Below are 19572 nucleotides of genomic sequence, written 5' to 3'. Positions count from 1 at the left end.
AGGGACAGGTCAGGCAGAGAGGGCTTGGGAAATGCACTGACTTCCTGTGTTCTCACCACTGGCTGCTTAACCAGTGCAGCTGCAGGAGCAGCAAATGTTTAAAATTAGCTGAGATGAATCACACCTTCTTGTCTCATTTTCCTGTGCAAAATGGGAACCATAAAGCTTGGTTGTCCTATAGAAGAGATGTGAAGGGAACTAAATGAAATTAAAGACTCCACACTACTCAGAAACTGGAATAATGACTATATGCAGTTATCTGTGGGCTGAGTTATCCATAGTCTTGATGGCTGGGAGAGGCTTCAGAGAGAAATTGAGACTCCATGCCCTTCTCTGGGGTTGTAGGGAGCACCTTGATACACCTAAAATAATAATTTAAAGTTCCTGATAAAGAACTGTGGCTCCTGTGTTCAAACAGTGAGAGGGATGTAAAAATGAATATATGTCCTTGAAACTTTAAATTGGATTTATGGAAAAAATGCTCCAAGCCACAATAAGTACTAAAATCAAGTTCCTTTTCTGGGGAGACTGAATCTGCTCAGTTCATTTTGGAGAGAAAGAAGAGACAGTTATACAGTTTAATTTTGCTGTGTTGTTTTTTTCCTCTTAGGGCCTATGCTGTTGCTGATAAAGAGTAAAATTACAATTTTATTTCAGGCTCTAAATTTTCAGACTGCTGTTGTCTCACCTGGGCATATCCTTTCCCCCAGTGCAGTAGATGTAAGCATTGAGGCCTTTTGTTCCTTTTTCCCCCAGCCAATTTCAGGCACTAAATATTACTGAAAAGCACAAAATCAATTTCCAACTTGTTCTTTTTCTAGACAAAAATCTTTGTGCTTTTGCCCTTTCTCTTCAGTACATGCAGGAGCTCTTGCCAGAACGTGAAGGACTCTCCGGCGACACAGCACGTTATTTCCAATGAGAGCAACAATTCCTTATACATATTTTATAGCAAACAAATGAACTAATAAATTTTTTATAGACTGTATGCTGTAAAAAGTCGTATTGTGCTTTAAGGATGTCTTGGCCCACATAGCCCAGCAGTTTATCATAACATCACCAGCTTTGACGGTTCAGCCGGAGTTGTGCCGTACAAATGAAGTGGTGGAGCCCTGAATTGCTGCAGAGGTGGATGTCTGGTAGCACCATGCCCTGGTTCTAATAAGGCAACCATCAGTGAATTTATTCCTGTATTTTCCAGCCCAGCGTAAGTGTTGCACTCCTCACTATTGTACAGGACTTTTCCTGAAGATACCGATTACAGGACTGTGCCTCCCACACCCACGATTTACTCCAAGCATCATCACAACCTGAATATGTCCAGCAATAAGATGGTGCAGGGAGTGTGGGAGGGTGGTTTTGCTCATGCAAACTATCTCTGCTCATGTCTTTATGGCAACCAACTGCATCTGCTTTACAGAAACCCTGTGTCACTCCAAATTCTGTCCTTCTTACTATTTGTCTTTTACTGCAACACTCCTGGATACTTTGGTGTGTAGTTGGAATACTCAGAGGCCATCAACTTTTCGTAAGCATAAAGAACCCAACCATTGATAGTGATGGGTCTGAGTCAGCTCAGGTTAGTGTGCTCAGAATGAAAATAGGTTGCAATTTCTTTTCCACCTGTGCATAAGTTTGTAGCTCCGGGCAGTTCAATCCTTCTCGGAAGACAGAATAGCTTGAAAGACTCTTTATCTCTGTATTTGTCTCTTCTTTGAAAATAACTTCCAGAAGTGGCAGATAAAACACCTGCACAGCCCTAAAAATGTCATTTTTAGGGGTTGAAATCCATACATAAAGCAGCCTAGAGACATCAGGACACGATGTTCTTTAAAACCATCAGTCTCTCCTGAACTGTTTGCCTCCATCAGCCCCCGACTGCTCTGCCATGTGGCAGTTCATTACGATGGCAGCATTGTGATTTGGTTTGTGCGTGTCTGTGTTTGCAGGGACTACTACATCACCATGGTGAAATGGGCCACCAGCACCAAGGTGGCAGTGAACTGGCTGAACAGGGCCCAGAACGTGTCCATCCTGACGCTCTGCGATGCCACCACAGGGGTTTGCACCAAGGTAGGAGAGATTAGCGCAGCAGTCACTTGCCATCAGTGTTCATAACCCATGCAAGGAGAAAGTATTTAAGTTATTTTACATGATGAAAAGTCAGCTGGCACACATTAATTTAGGCAGACAGAATATAAACAATGTTCACAATTTTTAATTCTTTTTCAACACCTAGAAATCCAAAAACATTCTGTGTGTGTGTGAGGGAGAGTGATTACCTGTCTTGAAATACCTGTATCCTCACACAAGCTCACACACCTCAACAGTTTGCAGCCTAAATATCTTTGCAACATTCTAGCTGTGTTATATGTATTTAATGGCATTAAAACCAGCTCATGCTTATCTACACATGCCTTAATTGTAGTTAATTAATCCCTTCTATAAATGCACTAATACAAATGGTGTATTGATATAAAATCTGGATTAGCACATTCCATCATTTAAACTGGCATATGTTTCCACTGTATAAAATTGTTCTTATACATCCATCCCTTGAAAAAAATGATGCAATTCTGTGCATAGAGCATGGTGAGAATTTTTTTCTTAATAATTTTCATTTCAACCTTTATTTATTTCTTAAGAAGCTTTATTTCTTTGGGGAATAATGTATCTTGTGGATTTATGTGTTTTGTCTGTATGAGTAAAATGCTTTCTTGATCTAGTGAATGCTTATCCATCAGGGAGGAAAGTCAAGGAAAGCAGCCACTTCATTCCACTCCAGAAACAAATATTTGAACAGTTTCTTTGTATTTCTGAACAACCTTTCAACTACAATCTGACAGCTTCCTGCATCGATAGGCAAAATATAATATGTGACAAGTATGGTATTAATGATCTTTTTGTGTTTCAGAAACATGAAGATGAGAGCGATGCCTGGCTGCACAGACAGGTATGAGTGATCTTCTCCTTGAGGTCAAGGTTTTGGTAGGATTATTGTTTCATTGAGTTTTTCCCCAAAGAGAAAAACTGATTTCTGGCCCTGAGAGAGATACTTGGAAGATGGCATCTACACTGGTAGGTCCCACTGTTCTTAGCCTGGAATTTACTTGTATTTAAAAGAGATGAAAGGCTGATGTTGGTAGAAGACCACTCACTGGCAGTGTCTGTAGAGGACTCATCAGCCTCAGAGGCAATCCTTCATACCCTACCCTCATGCTGATAATGATTTAAACACTGTGGTGGTTGTTTTCCGGTCATTTTATTAAGAGGATCTGTGTCCATTCAGGGACAAAATCATGCAGATAGACTGTTAAGACAGTTAAATATCATATGTAACACTTGCCCAGGAGTCAGTTTGTGACCTCAGATTACATTAAGTTGTTCTTGAGAGAGAAGCTGTGATCTCAATTCAGCCACAACACTGAACTGTTTCTCTAGCCTTGTGTGAATGCCAGACAGGGAGCAGCATGTCCCATAATATCTTGTATTGTATGTTTTTCCAAGTCCAGGATTAAAGCATTTCAAGTTTTTGCCACAGCTTGTTCAGAGGAGCCAAGAACCTGTAGAAATGACACTACATCCGTTCACAGCAAGAACAATGCTCTCCTGTATTCCAGTGGCTGTCCTGCAGCAATGGGCTACGTGTGATGCAGATGAAAATCGATTGTATATGGGGAAATAGATTTTGTGCTCCAAGCATTTCAAATAATCTTGTGCTGATATCGAGTAAAAATGATGCTGAAATAGTCTTTACATTCATCAGGACCATATTGGCTTGAGTAGGAAACAAAAGCTTTAAAGACAAGCCAAATCAAGGGAAAATTAAATTGCCTGGATATTGTATATTTAAAAAAAAAAAACAAAACAAAACAAAAAAACCCAGGATTTATTTATTTTATAAGTTTGAGGACAGTAGTAATCCTTTAGTTGCTATGTACTGCAGTATAGTAGAAGTTGTGGTCTATAATATTAATGCAGTACAGTGGAACTTGTGTTTTTACACTGCTCTGGTTATTTAGTCACCTACCATGTGGACAGGCATTAAAAGATGGTTCTTTATCCTCAATATCTGAAGTAAATGGTCTGTCAGTCCCTAATGGGCCTGCTCTAGGGAAATACATTTTGTTTTACTACATCTCCAAAAAGCATATACTTCGTTTGAGAGCACATACTTAGTTTGATGTTAGAGAAGGATGTTCATTACAGCCAAATGAGTCAGACATCTCAGTGCTAAACTAAAATAACATTTTCTATGGACTTTGGAGACATTTGATAGCACCCTTCAAAAGCTTTTGCACGAGTCTGAAGAATTATATAGCTCTTTTGCCTCTATTTCTGACAACAAAATTACTTAAAATTCTAGTTTTGACTGAATATGATTACTGGGATAATTGTATTTTCTGTATTTGCCTTTTATTCTATGACACATTAATCTAGATAACTGGAAAGGTATTTTCATGGCATGTGTGTCTGACTATGAGGATGATTTGAAAATGTTAAACGCTAGTTTGGGTATACTAACCTCTTCAAGAAGGAGATGAATTGCATACCAGGCAGCTGCTGAAGGAGCTCAGGAATGTGGCTCAGCTCGGGATGATGACTCCTTGGTTGAGACATTTTAATATAAGTATTTGCAAATGAGCCAGGTGCTCTGTCCCCTCTGGAGGCAGCCAGGGTGGTGGCAGTGGGGTCACACAGCCAAGGGACCCTGGGCAGGGTTCAGCCCACCACAAAGACCTTCTTTGACAAGTGTCCCAATTTTAAATCATTAGGACCAAGGAATCCAGCTGCTTGCCTCATTCTTTAAAATACTCCTTCAAAATTCTCTGTGTGCATGGTTTGAAAAGCACACATAGGTTTTGCCTTTTTCCCAGGAATTTAAGTGCATCCTGGAATTAGGGACAAACTTCACAGTTGACTGGGGGAAGGAGACGAGGAGAAGATCCTCACCAGGGACGTGAGGAAGTCTCCAAGGATGACAGGGTTGACTTTTTTCAGCTTTCTGAAATCCTGGGAGTTCTGAGATAAAGCATACAAGGCATGAATTTGAATTTTGTTGTTGTAGTAGTTTGATGACTCCGTGGCATTTAGCAGTCTGTCTACAGAAGGTCATAGTAAACAATCTCATGTTTCCTTCTGGGCTTCAGTTAGTGAATACATTTTATGCAAGTCCAAAATCTTTAGAGAGCCTCTCTCCAGCACAGGCAAAGAGAAATAAGGCAACCACTCCCTGTGCAGCTAAAAAATAGGATAAACTACTTAAAGTATAATGAGAAATACACAGTATTTACACAGGTTTTGCTAGAAAGTATCTGTCACTCTTTGTCAGATGAGGTGGCACATGTTCACTAAAACTGCCCAGGGACTCTGGAAGTTTATACTTCTTTTATTTATGTACTTGCTTTTGCACTTCTGAGCCCAAGAGCCAGACTCAACTTCACTCATACTTTTGCTTAAATACACAAATTGTTTGAAACACTAATTACAGCTGTAAGCAATTTTGTTTCAATTTTTGTGAGGTAGCCATTTTCCAATAGTACTGGGGATGGTCATATACAGGCAATGAGTCAGCAAGGGAAAAATCAGACAATATCTGAGCACCTTCTGAAGATAAACTTTACTGGCATTTTAATTGGTTTATTTATTTAATTGTGCATGTGGCCTGAAAAAAATTTAATTATAAACCAGGGTGCAATTGCAACTCCACCAAAGGCTGCAGTCTTTCACATTGACGTTGACAGGACCAGGAGATTACCATAAAATTATTTAGAGACCTCTAACCTCCAAAACTGCCTGTGTGGGCTGGCTGCCCTCCCCTGATAACAGTTTCTTTGGGTTGCATTTTTCTTTCCAGTCCCTATTTCCCCTGTGTTTCAGATGACCTCAGTCTGAAACTGGACTTGCTCTCTTAAAAGGCTGAGATGTTGAAAACCTCGCACCATTTTTTTTACTACTCCCTTGCTTTGATCCTGCATAACCCAGAAATGAATCTTAATGTAGTTAATAGGAGGCATGAAAAGAGATTTTTAAAATAAAACCAGATTCCAGAGGAACTTACAAACAGGACCCACTTTTTTCACTCTGTAAAACTTTTTTGCCATGTACTTAGCCCATAACGGACCTAATTTTGGCCTAAAGACAAAGGATGCAGCAGAAAGAGGACCCAGAGTCCCATAACTCCAATACCCAAATTCCTCTGCCAGAGATAAAAAAGCAGCTTCTGGCTACAAACAACCTTTTTGATGCTTAAATGGAGAGTCCCCATTTCCTCCAGTGGAGGGGATGAGCACCCAGACACATGGGATCCTCTCCAGCTGCTGACCCTGATTTTGGTGCAGCTGCCCTGGCTTCAGAGATGGCCATTGGTGTGGCCAGAGATGGCCTCATCTGAGCATGGGGACAGGGATGGAGGATGAAGCTCAGCATTGCCCCAGGGGCTGAGTGTGTCAGGAGATGGAAAGAGATCTTCCCCCTGTGCCCTAAAGAGGAGGGGACTGCATTGTCCCATTAGAGTCGGTGCACACTGGGTGTTTTCTTTGTTGGATTTACACAAAGTGTTTGCCAATATGCAAGGGGTTAAAAGGACTCGTGTCACACCTATCTGCTTATCAGAGCTATGGGACTGTGACACTAAAAGTGCTGGGACATTTCACTGAAAGAATAAATGCCCACACAGCAAAATCATTAATGATGGGATCTGGGCAAAGGTGGATCAGACAGAGAGGGCAGGATACTGCTGAGGAAGGGAAAATGCATCAGAGAATCAATTGGAAAGGATTCAGTTATTCAGATTAATTTGTTTCCTTCTTAAAACACGAGGATGAACCAGAAAATAATAATTCTTATGGAAGTATAACTCTCAGTCAGTAAGAAAACCAATACGCAAAGAATCTGCTTTGCCACTGATTTCTGTGAGGAAAGTGTGGAGTCCAGCCAAGAGCATGTGAGGCACTGTAGAAGAACAGGAGGCTGGGATTGTGTTGAGCACAGACAAACCAGTTTGTAGCTGCAATGTGTGGTGCTGAAACATGATGATTGTTTGACCCATGATAATGCGTGCGTGGTTTTGGTGGAGCTTTACTTCTGTGTCCATGAATCTTTCATACATTCCAACTCAACCATAAATCAGATAATTTCTCTTTCAAACTTTTGTCCCAGTGAATATTTCATCATGCAAATCCTCGAGGTTGGAGACACTTGTGCACTCCCCACCATCCTGTATGCACCTTATCTTCCCCTTGTTTTACCCGAGGAGTCTTCCTCAGCTGGCTGCAGATCCAGTGATGCTCAAACACAATTGAATTCACTCTTCTTTTTTTTTTTTTTTAATTTTTTAATTGTTCTTCTTTACTCCAGGGCTTTGAGCCTTTCTCTAAGACCTACAGAAGCTCCAACTGCATTTAACACTGTCCCCTGACCCATCCCAATTCTGCCAAACTTGGGATAAGCCACAGAGGCACTCCTTGTTTTCTTCTCCTGACCATTTGCAGATACATTGACTTGAGTTGTGCAACTCTGAGCTCCAGCACTGAACCCTCCAGGAGGTTCAGAGCCCTCCAGCAGCCTCCCATTACCTTCTCTTTTCCAATAAAACTGAAGTATTTGGTGACATAATTTTCTTATATTTCACCGTCATCTACAACAAAAAGACTACAGACATTTGAGACTATATCCATATCCTTATCCTTTAATTATGTATTAATGAAACATGAGTTTGTTCAATCCCTTTTTGCACCTACTGATACCAGCTGTGGTCATAAACCTCCTGTGGCAAAAAAACTTCCACACATTCCATGCCTACTGCATAGTAAAAGTATTTTCTTTTACTAGAACTAAACTGATGTATTATTTTCAAGGAGGGCTGTTCTGTTCTAGTGTTGTGGCATTCAGTCAATAATGGTCAACCAAAGGCTCAGACAGCTCATATCACATGCAGAATATTTTAATTAGGTAGCTCCCTAAATTACAAAATCCTGTTCCATGAGAATTTCAGTCTGTCTCCTCATTTACCACCTGGGATCAGTCATCTCTGTCACAAAGTTCTGACTGCAGTCATGTGTTGTCTTTCCAGCAACAGGAACATGCAAACAGGGTGCCTTGTAACATCAGCCCAGTGCTAGAACCTCACACCTGTGCCATGAACTTCTTTCCCCTGTAGCTCTGAATGAATCTCAAACTCATCTGCACAATGCCTGCTCACGCTGGCAGAGACATATTGCTGGAATATATAATGCAGGAGGCACAGATACAGAAATGGGGGGTGAACTCATTGCTACCTACCTCAGGAAAGGAAAACCTGTCTAGCAGAAGGTTTGCCTGAGTTATCACAGTCATTATTCAATGAGGTTTCTCCTGTCATGAAAGACATTTGGAAATATAATATAGAGTTTCATGTTTCAGGTTCCAGAACAATGTCAGAAGCAAACGAAATCATTACTTCACAGATTTGCAACAAGCTGCAAATGGGCACATTTTAAAATATACTGAAAACCTAAGCAGGGGAAAATAAAAGAGAAAAAGAACAGTTTGAACACCTAATAGATCCCTGACAAATCTGATAAATAGTGGAAAAGAATTAATCAGTAAAGAACAAAAGAGCAAAGAAACATAGAATAGGAATAATGGTTAGCTTATGGGAGGTAAAAATGTTTATTCCTTTGCTGTGCCATAAGTCTCCCTGTGTGGCCAGGTTCCTGCTGGTTCAGTGTGGTATCTTGGCATGTGCCAAGCAGAAAATCAAGATATTTGATTAGCACTGAACTGCAGAGGACCCAGAAGAGGCTGGCAACAGTATCCTTGTTGATTGCCCTGGAGGAAGAAGGGTCCACAAAGCCCAGCCAAGAAAGGCAGGGCTCATCCAGCCACAGAAAATCCTGATATCACAGAAGAGCTTTAACAGAGGTTCAGCTTTTTATTTACTCCCAACTAGTCGAGATTTAGAGTTAGCTTCATGTAGCCAGTTCTCTTGGTACAGTGCTCCTTTGTCCCACCGTATGGACCATCCTTTGCCCTCCCTGGTAATCTGCTGTTCAACCATCTCATGCAGCAGAGACTTCTCATGTGCCTCAGGGTTCTTGTTCACAAAAATAAGACTCCCTTCCAGGACGTGCTTGCTTGCCACATGTGGTGTTTGATTTTCCTTCTGCTGAGTCTCTTCTATCTCTGGGTGAAAGTTCCAGTCACCCAATAAAAGCCAATCACCACATTCACCTGGGAGCTCTGTGCCAAAGAGAGTTCTGCAGGAGATCCTCTCCTTCATAAATAATTCAGTGGGATAAGCATTTGTAAGACAGTAGGAAAAGACAGCAGTTAGATGCTGTTCAGTTGTGTTTCCTCCAGGACAGGAGCAGAGAGGTTCTTCCAGCAGGGTAAACAGGGTTTGTCACACGGGTACTAAAGGCTGTATTCCAAGTCCCCCAAGCAGTCAGCTGTATATGTGTACTTTTGGTGTTGCAAATGGGAATTGACTTTGTAGCTGAGGAACTTGCCTTGCTGCCTGTCTTCCAACAGCTGAAAGGTGTCTGCTTTCCCAAGAGCAAGAAGCAGTAATCCTCAAAACTTTCTCCAATTTTCAGCAGGCTCTTTGTTTGCCTCAGCTTGTTGTCAAAGAGCACTTTCTGTTTTGCTGTGAATTAATTTCACAGGGTTTTGGAGTGCTGAGCTAATTCTAAGTACAACCAATTAACAATTAACACTAATACACCTAATTTTGCTACTTATACAGAATGAAGAGCCCGTTTTTTCCAAGGACGGTCGGAAGTTTTTCTTCGTCCGGGCCATTCCCCAGGGAGGACGTGGGCACTTCTACCACATTGCCATGTCATCATCACAGGTGACTCACTGCTGCTGCTGCTGCTGCTCTGGGTCTCACCTGAGGCAGACAGCAATAAAAGTGGTGTCTGTGCTTGCAGCAGCGAGATGGGGAGGTGCAGATGTAGAAAGGTCTTGTGCATAAAATAAAACCTCCAATGATGCTTTATTGGGCGTAAGATAACGTGAATTTCCAAATGAAATACTTAGAAGAAAAAGGTCAATCAACTGTCTCTTTCCAAGCATTATTATTGTTTTGGTTTAGTTTTGTAATGCCACCTTAGTTGTAGATAAGCAAATCGCCACCCTGCCATAAAGGATTAAATAGAAGCGTGTGGGCACACTGGATTAGAGGAAAGGGTTTGAAGTTGCTCTGTGCTGAATTCACCTCATTGTCTTCAGTGGAGTCATGGTTAAGAAGATTCTGATTCTGTTTTTCCTATGCCTGCAGATTCACAGAAATAGCAGATGTAGTGGTGGAAATTGCAGATGTATGGTGTATTTTTCATGGGCAATGGAGCCAGAAGAACTCCCTTTTTCATAAGTTTTAACAATAAAGAAATCTACTTCTCTTTTCTTTCTGGCAGCCCAACAGTAGCAATGACGACTTACAGGCTATTACATCTGGAGATTGGGATGTGACAAAGATACTGGCATATGATGAAAAGAGGCAGAAAATGTAAGTAAATTTTGGCCTGACAGATCAGACTTTGTTTAGCCCTGGGCTCTGAGGGCTAAACAGGGCTCTCAGTTACAAAGGTGTTGTGTATACACTGAAACCTGTGAGCATAAGGAGGTGGGGATAAGAAAGCAGGAGAAGCTGTCTCTGTTTTGGCTTAACCTCTCACACCATTACATGTATCTTGTGTTATTTTGATTAATCTGTACAGTTCAAACCTCTCTTTCTGTGACTATTAAATAAATTTGTGCAGAGGAGTAATTTCTCCTGCTGCAACTTCTACTGTTAGCCTCTGTAGGAAAGAAGCTTGTTTTCATCAACCACCTAGTCAGTTTTGGAAAGATTCCTTTGTTGACCTGCAAAAATACCAATGCAATGGGAAAAAAAGAGTATTTCATTAGAATTAGAAAAAAAATTTTAAAAAAGAAAAACAAACCCACCCTCCTTCACACTTGCTCTTTATGCTGCAGAAGTAAAATAACTTCTGTAAACATTCATTTTTTCAAATACTCTTCAAGAAATTATGTAAGAAAATATTTAGCTTTCTGAAATCAAATAACATTTCTTTCCAGACAAAATTTTAGGTGGATATGAGGTTCTCACCTCTCAGTTACTTAAGGTCACTGAACAGTTGAGTAAATAGTTTCTGGAATACAATAAACTTTGAGTGATCATTAAGAGCACAGTTCTTCTTCAAGATTTTGAATGCTCTCAATCACCAATAACTTCAGAGCAATATAAAATCATAGAAACACAGAATCACAGAATGGCTTGGGCTGGAAGGGAAAGATCTTCCAGTTCCAGCTCCCTGCCATGGGCAGGGACACCAGGTTGCCTGTCAGACCTGGCCTTGAGCACTTCCAGAGGTGGTCTAAGCAGCAAACTAGCACCAAAGTCTTACTGGCATTTTAACTGGCCAGTCAAGCAGAAAATACCACACACAATTTGTGCAATCAAGATGTGTGCCTGGGCAAGTGCAGCTTGTTGGAAGCAGATCAGCAGGGATGAATATCCTTCCTGACATTGTTCACCCCATGGATGCTATATTTGCTCCTGTGCTTTATCATTATCTACATGAAATGCATCTGGAGGATTAATTCAGACCCCAGAGGCTGGACTGAGGTCAGCCACCTCCTGCAGCATCTCTCCTTTACCTCCAGAAGCTGCCACTGCACAACGGAGCTTGTGTTGTTTATCCAGAAAGGATAAAGCACTCACCACAGTCTCAGGACAAAACAAGGACAACAAAGTGTTCTTCAGCTTCATGCTCTGCCTTCCCACCAAACCCTGGTTAGCTGTCTATCTGGGCATAGAATAAAATGTGGCTAGAGAAGTAAAAGCTTCCTCTAGAGGAAGAAGAAAGGTCTTTAAAAGAAATTCTGAGCCATAAAACTTGAAGTAAAAAGGTGGATGTCTCCCACTTAATCACTTGATCCTTTTTGATCCACTGATTTGACCAGTGTGGGACCCAAAGTTTTCCATGCTTGTTTTAACTGCAGTGCAGTCAGCAGTGGACTTTCTTGAGCCTCTCAGCAATGTGTCCCTCTGTATATTTTTCTAATTCAGTTTAAACCTTGCTTTTACAAGACCATGAAAATGGCAATATGAGTAAAGGTGTTGTTGCATGAGATACTTCTAAGCACCCTTCTAATGGTGCAATTCACTTTTGTTTTTCCCCTCCAGTTATTTCCACAGCACAGAAGATTCGCCAAGAAGGAGACATTTATACAGGTATTTGCTTTACTAACTTCATATACAGAATTTCCCTTCATCTCTTCAATTTTACACGAATCATTTCTTAAGTTTTTGTCTTTAATGGCATTGCAAGATCTTTCAATGTGTCACTGGAAAAGACAGAACAGTGTAACCACAGTGAACAAAATGCTAGACACTTTGAAATGTTCTACATTAAGAAATTTTCTCATATTAATGCAAATTTTAAATTGGTCTCAAGATTGACTGTCACAAAACTTTCCAACAGAACTTCTTAGTACTTGAAAGAATTCAGAAATACATAAACTAATGGTATAAACTGTTTTTATACTTTCCAATAGAGGTTTTGAGAAATTTGATAGTAGCTCATCTCTTCATGAAACTGAAAAGCATTAACAATATTTTATGTTTAGAAACCTTTTTCTGCAGTTCCAGAAGAGTTTGGTATCCTCCCTAAATGTATGAAGAGCAAAAGGCTGGCTTTACAGCAAGCTATTGCTAGTGTTGCTATTGTGAAATAGAGTGGAAGCAGATTATAAAGGGGAGGAAACACAAACTTTTAAATAAATATTTTGGAATCATTGTTCCATTTGCCCTATTTTTGTTCTCAGTCACCCTGCTGCCATCACAACATCAGCGATGAGGGGCAGAGCTGGTGACGGCTTAAGCGGATAAGGGACAGTCAGTACATTTTCCTTCTCTCCCACGACATCATACCTTTTTTTTTCCTCAGTGGGAAGGAAACTAGAGCAAACTAAATTACCTTTGGTTAAATAATTTTTTCCTTCCAAGACCTATATGCTTGTTCACTGCACTCCACAGTTTTTTGAGAGTGTTTATTTCCTTGAAGAAAATTTTAAAAATTACATTAACTCTTCATTTCTATTGAAATGAGAAGAAAACCTTGCTTTAAAAACTGAGTCCAGGCACAGCTGTTCAAGAGCTGCTGGAATGAGTCAAAGTGCTCCCCACCCTTCCTTGTCTTGGCATCCATCTCACCCTGGTGCCTCATCAGCCTCATCTCCCCACACAGATAACTGAGAAAGAGCAGATGAAGATCTGGTTTTTTGTGTTTGATTTAGTAGATTTAATTGGGATTGAAGTTAGAGATAAAATCTGAGCCTAAACAAGAACCCATGATCTGCTTATTTCAGTCTCTGTGATCCTAAAAAGGTTGCTCAGCCTCATCTCTTGAAATGTTAGCAAAAAACACTCACCTGCTTTACAGTCATACTGGTTAATATTCCTGAAGTTTCAAAATGCTATAGTGGTACAAAATGTTACCTATTAACATTTGCTAATAATCTGTAATTCATTCTTAAAAATTCAGTGGACTCCTAGCAGCACTTGTGAGCGAATGGGCAGGCCACATTACCTTCTTCAACAAGAGATCCCTAAATTCAGTCTTTCCTTTCTACTTGGAGGTTATAAGAGCAGCTATTTAAACCTGTAAAAAAGCCTTTGGCCTCTGAGGCAGCAGCTAGCAAATCAGACCAGTGATGCAACCAGTAAAAAAGTTAGAGAAAGCAATTCCAGCTCTTTGTTGTCTGTTATAATATAAATAAGTGTAGAAATATTGCTCATTTCATCCACCAAATTATGACTTCCTCTTGTGGAATTGCAACCATCATTTTCTTTCAAAAACTATACCTTCCTTCATAACCACCTGACCTTGCAAAATGACATCAGTATCCATTTATATATTCTCTATTCAAGCAGGAGGGGAAAAAAAATCCATTACTGCTATTTAAACTCAACCAAATGGAAATACTTTGTCTCTTACTAATGTTGGACACATTAGATTTATATTCTTGTTCTAAAGTAAGGTTCAAGTAATCTTGCTTTCAAATAACGTTTGCTCAGTGACCTTCATGGAATTGTATTAACTTTTTCAGTGCAAGCACAAATGGGAACTTCAACAGGAGGTGCCTGTCCTGTGATCTGATTGAAAACTGTACTTATTTCAGTGCATCCTTCAGCCACAATCTGGAATACTTCCTCCTGACATGTGAAGGTACGTTGGGTTCTGTTATTGTACTTGCTGTGCCTCAGGGTCAGGATTTAGAGCCAGCACTGATATCTTTAGACAAAGAGATGCTTTCAAAGCTTTACTCTTGACATTTTTCTTTTCTTTTGTGTTTTTACTTGTAGCTAGAAAGCAAATATTTACAACCTTTTCCTGTGCATACGTGCATAGAAGGTAGAGGTAGATTCCTCCAGCCACAAGTATCCTTAAGGGAAAGTAACAGCAAAACCTGGAGAATATAAAACATCAGAAAATTTATGAGAGAGAAGCCAGTAAGGTGGGGTTTACTGTGGGTGACAGGGACTGAGTTCCAGATACATCAACCAGTACTGTGAACAGAGGGATTTAAAGTAAGTTACAACGAGAAGACAATTTGCCAAGAAAAGGCAGTTTACAGAAATGTGCCTAATGGACAATGTGAGTACAGAATATCTGGTGCTTCCCCACTCATTCATCATAGATTTACTTTAACTTGGCATAATCTGCAGGTCCAACAGGAATTTCCTGTTTTGAAAATGCCTGAGAGTATCCAAGAGGCCAAGGATAGAGGACATTGCAGAAGAGTCAATGAAGTTTTTTCCGGCTTTGTTAAGACTAAGTGCAGATCTTCACAAAACTTAATCCTATGTAATTTAATTCTGCTTAATTATCCAAAATTGCACACACAGTGCATGCACACCAGTCATCTGCTCCTAGGATTGAAGCTGCTCAAATGGCTGCATGTCCTCTGAAACAAGGCTTGAAATCTGCAAACAGGAAATTCCTTATTTTCAACAGCTCAGGAGAGAAGTGAGTAGGTTTTGATGGGATATTTGCAAGGAATTCTTTACTGTGAGGGCAATGAGGCCCTGGAACAGGTTTTCCAGAAAAGTTATGGGTTCCCCATCCCTGGAAGTGTTCCAGGCCAGGTTGGATGGGGCTCTGAGCAACCTGGGATATTGGTGCCCACGGCTGGGGGACATGAGGGGTCTCTGTGGTGATGCAGGGGCTGCCCCTTCTCTGACTGGCAAATACCCATTGCTGCCAGTAATTGTTTGTGGTGAACACCAAGGGTAAAGAAGGAATATTTGAGATGGTAAAATGGGAAATAATCAAGACAAAGTGGGGAAATAGAATGGTTACCATACTATAAAGTAAAACAGCTGGACTAGGACAACTGTAAAAACATGTTTTTCCCCTGGAAGGGAATGATAGGCTGCATGTTGGAGGCATTTAAAGGTATTAAAAAAATAACTGGCAAACACAGTACAGAAAAATAGCATTAACAGGGTATTGCATTAATTAACTCAATTGACTAATTAACTTAATGGTCTTACCTGTAAATATGAATTTATAGCTATGGCAATTATACACAGAGAAGTGTCATTTGTTAATAAACATTCAGTTCTGTAGTAAATATTACATTTACAAAGTTCCTCTCTTTAAAAGATAAACCTTACTTATTTTTCTTCTTATTTTCAAGAACAGCTGTCAGAAGCCACCAGACAGTGTCCATTTCCTTTGCACCAAGATAATTGTTTAACCATAATGAGAATCGTTTGTGAATAACAAGATTCAGGTTTATAAAGGGCCTTATCAACAGTTATGAGGTGATAAGTTTTTGATTACATTAGATCTCATCCACAAAAACCTGCAGCAATACCTGAAGAGGTTAATGAGTTTTATTAGTGTGCACATTAATCCAGTACACAAGATAATGATTTTGCATAATGAACCATGGGCCTGATTCTCAGCTGCTGTACACAATAACTCAATTATAGGGTCATTAGGGTTAGATGTGTTTACATCTGCTGAATATAGCTTTGTCTGAATTTTCATTATTCCGGACTAAATCCTCAAACTGCAACCTCACTGTAGCACAAATACAGCACAGCTTCATCTGTGGAGCTCATCTCAGTGTCTCCATTTAGATACCTCCAAAAAAAAAAATGTATACATGAGAAAATGCAGAAATCTTGGTAGAATTTCCATTTTCAGTGAGCTTATAAAAATATCAGTTCATTGCATTTGGTGGAGTTATTCCTTATTTACATGACTGAAAGTGAGAGGTCTTTCAACCTATTTGCTTTCAAGCAGTTTACGGGAACCACATTTTTTTTGGGCACTTTTCATGTTGGGTCCATCTAACTTCAGATGTGCGCTATGGGTGCACTTGCAGCTGGGACAGCTCCCTTTGGTTCCTGTTGCAGCTGACGTGAGACAGGTCAGTGTAAACCTCTGTTCTGGGTGAAGTGCAGACTTCTGGATAAAAATATCATGCTGTCAGGCTTTGGTCATATACATAGGTGTTGTGGTTTCATGGAGAATCACCTGGATCCACTAACAGGAGAATTCCTGTTCCACAGCTCCTCAGACTGCTGAGCCAGAGCTTGGCCATGCCTCAGTTCCTCAGGGTGTTGGCTTATTGCTCACAAGCACTCATGCTCTAGTATCGTTTTGATTAACAGGAAATCTTATTTATTCACGTGTACATATAACCCATAAACGGAAAAACTCCTTGATGAGGATATACAAAGGGAGCCTGCTTATCCTGATCAACCAGACAGAGCAAGCCCACCAGGGTGAACAAGAGTTTGCCTTACAATGTCTGCTCCCCAAGGGCTTCTGCCAGGAGTGCCCATCTCTGCTTCCCAAAAAAACCCCACAGCTGGAGCTGATGTTCAAGACCAGACAGTGTCAGACAGTACCTGTGGCTGCTTGGTGCTTTCTTCTCCATAATATGTCTAACATGCATAAATTTGTATATAAATATGTATAAAATGCATAAACCTCCATAATATGTATAAAATGCATCAATATGTATAAAAGCACCCAGATCTCAGGTCTTGCTGTGTACTCAGTGACTGTGACATGAAAATGTGTGCTCATAGTGATCACTGGTGTACCCCATGTCAGCCTCATATGTATCTTTGAAGGTGGCTAAATTAAATGATTTTTCTCCAATCAAGCCTGTGGTACCTTAAAAAATTGTATTTTCTCAGCTGTCCACAGAACAAATGCATGGGCAAATATTTATGGCTTGAAAACAATTTCTGTACTGACAGAGAATAACCTCCACCATACCTCAGTTTCACTCTGTCCTTTCCTTTATGACCTTCTGTTCTAAATTTCATTGAGTTTAGAGCCACAGACATGTCTGTGGCTCAGTTGAACTTCTCTACAGTGGATGGCAAGGTTTGTAGGATTTGATCAATCAATCAGTACTTATAAAATACTCTGTGATACTTAAATGAAGGGCAAGGGAGAGGGAAAATATCTATTGTAAAAGAACCCCAAAAAACCAAGAAAGGTCTGGCATTGCTCATTTGATCCCAAAGGTCAAGAGCTCGAAGAGCTCACTCTTTTGGTGCTTTAAAGGCAAGATATAATTGCCTTAAAAGATTTTTTTCTGATCTGCAGAATACATTTAACAGCTTTGCCACTTGGCACAGGCTGAAATGAGAGCAGCATGCTGTAAAAAAAGGTAACCTCTCTTGAAAGAGGACAGTGTAATGCTTACTGTCAGGAGGCAACATTTATTGCAATCAGTCAGTCCCAGAAGGCTAGTTACCTTATTTTTCATCTAATTTTGTGTGCTCATAATCGAATTACTGTAGCAGGAGCTAAGGAAACATGATGCTTTGCAGACTGCTGTTGGATTATCTCCTCTAGACACGGTTGAAAAAGCAGTATCTGCTTGACCAAGGTCACTCCTACTGCCATTTTCACCATAAAATATGGGTTTACACTTCTGCCTCCTCTCATAAACCAGCACAGGCACCTTGACTGGTTCCCTCTAAGATAAACAGAAATAAAATCTGGATGGAAGTGGTTTGCTATTTCATACAAAAATTTAATTGAGGATGGATTTTTCTCATCTGAAATGGGATGTAAATTTCAGTTGCATTGAGAAAAGGATAGGAAATTGCAAATTTGGGCTGTGGGAAGAAATTTATTCCTGTTTCTTTAGTGGGACTCAGACACGTAGGGTGCAAGCCTGAATGACCCGAGCCAATAAAGCACTAAGCTATCACATTTTTAGGTGATAGTTCATTCTCCTCTGAAGGATGAAGCCTTACCAATTATTACCACTGTAGTCAACTGTGCAGTGTTTTAATATTTCCATTGTACATAGATACACTTTGTCTTCAGAGACTCCTTCCCTCTGCCCCCAGTGTAACCCACCAGCATTAAAAGTCAATTCCTAATGAGGTTGTTCACGGGGAAAGCAAGGGAAGCAGCCCTTTCTGTTGCAGGATAATTGGTACTCTGACACTCAGGTGCTTTGGCTGCAGTGTCTTCACTCTCATAAAAAAAAATCACTGAAGTCACAGAGAGTTCCAGTCGGACTCACAGAACTGGCAGAGGTTTCCTGGAACTTGGAGTTCAAGTCCCTGATGTTGCAGACAGTGGTGTTGTGCATCCTTTACATAAGTTGCTCCTTCTCCATCAACTGACCTCAGCCAAAAATCTGATCCTGGCCAGCTCAATGTCCCTGGGGAAGTGTGAGGTTCCCCACAAAGGGTTAATGCCTTCTGGCTCTGAGGCAAGAGGAATAGAGAGGAAGACCTCTGGCCTGTGCATACATCTCTGCAATTAATGACATTTAATACACAATGAAAACGATGGGGGGAGGGCAGTGTTGTTCATGGGATGCCCACCAGCCTGATAATTAAAGTTCTCCATAATCATGCTTTATCAGGAAGGGATTAATAATTTTTAGGGATGTCACAAAGAAAACTGGAGGGGAGAGGACTGTAACAAGGGCTAAGGGAAGATTTGTCTCATGCCTGGCATGGTTGCTGGTGATAGAGAAGTGCCTTGGCCACTACACTGTGTGTTATTATTCATTCAGTTAGGGAAGAAACAGCTTTCACTTTGAGGAGGGACAACAGTGCAACTGAACAGGAAACTATCTTCTTCTATAGCCCTTCCTCCTCTTCCAGAAACAGTAAGATTGCTTTGTTTCAAAATGCCATAAAACCACTATTGTTTATCCTGTCTCTTTGAAGATTATCTCTGCTGGAAGCTGTGTCTGTGGCTGACTGGCAGCCTTTATTGTCAGTCTTGTGCAGGCCAAATGACTTTAAAGTTGTCTCTCTCTTTGGAGAAAAGAAAACAGACTCATGTAAGAAAAATGTTAAAATATTGTTACCTGATTTGGCTGTCCTCTCTGGCAGTTCTCAATAGCTTGGCCTAGATGCTGTAGATCATTAATGACAGGTAACAGACATGAAGTCATTTCTGTCTTTCCTGGCAGGCAACTCTGCAGCTGTAGAGCAAAATTTTATCTTGTAACTGAGCTGTGTTTGATAAAATTATGTACTAGTTTGAAAACAAACCAGTGGGAGGCACTAAGTCA

General features: G+C 40.5%; 1 protein-coding gene across 5 annotated transcripts in view; it reads left to right on the top strand.

Moving 5' to 3' along the window:
• The window catches only part of DPP6 (dipeptidyl peptidase like 6), a 538482-nt gene that overhangs the window by 488140 nt on the left and 30770 nt on the right, over positions 1-19572 (top strand). For all 5 annotated transcript variants that reach the window (XM_042043319.1, XM_042043321.1, XM_042043317.1 and 2 more), the window contains exons 11-16: positions 1950-2073; positions 2915-2953; positions 9728-9835; positions 10401-10492; positions 12176-12223; positions 14101-14219. In XM_042043319.1, coding sequence (XP_041899253.1) covers positions 1950-2073; positions 2915-2953; positions 9728-9835; positions 10401-10492; positions 12176-12223; positions 14101-14219 — 530 coding nt within the window. The remainder of the gene's footprint in view (positions 1-1949; positions 2074-2914; positions 2954-9727; positions 9836-10400; positions 10493-12175; positions 12224-14100; positions 14220-19572) is intronic.

This window comes from Corvus kubaryi, unplaced genomic scaffold (assembly GCF_017639235.1).
Source record: "Corvus kubaryi isolate FWS band 111438036 unplaced genomic scaffold, C.kubaryi_AGA036_p1.0 37398, whole genome shotgun sequence".
Lineage (NCBI taxonomy): Eukaryota > Metazoa > Chordata > Aves > Passeriformes > Corvidae > Corvus > Corvus kubaryi.
This window is presented reverse-complemented; position numbering and strand designations above follow the sequence as displayed.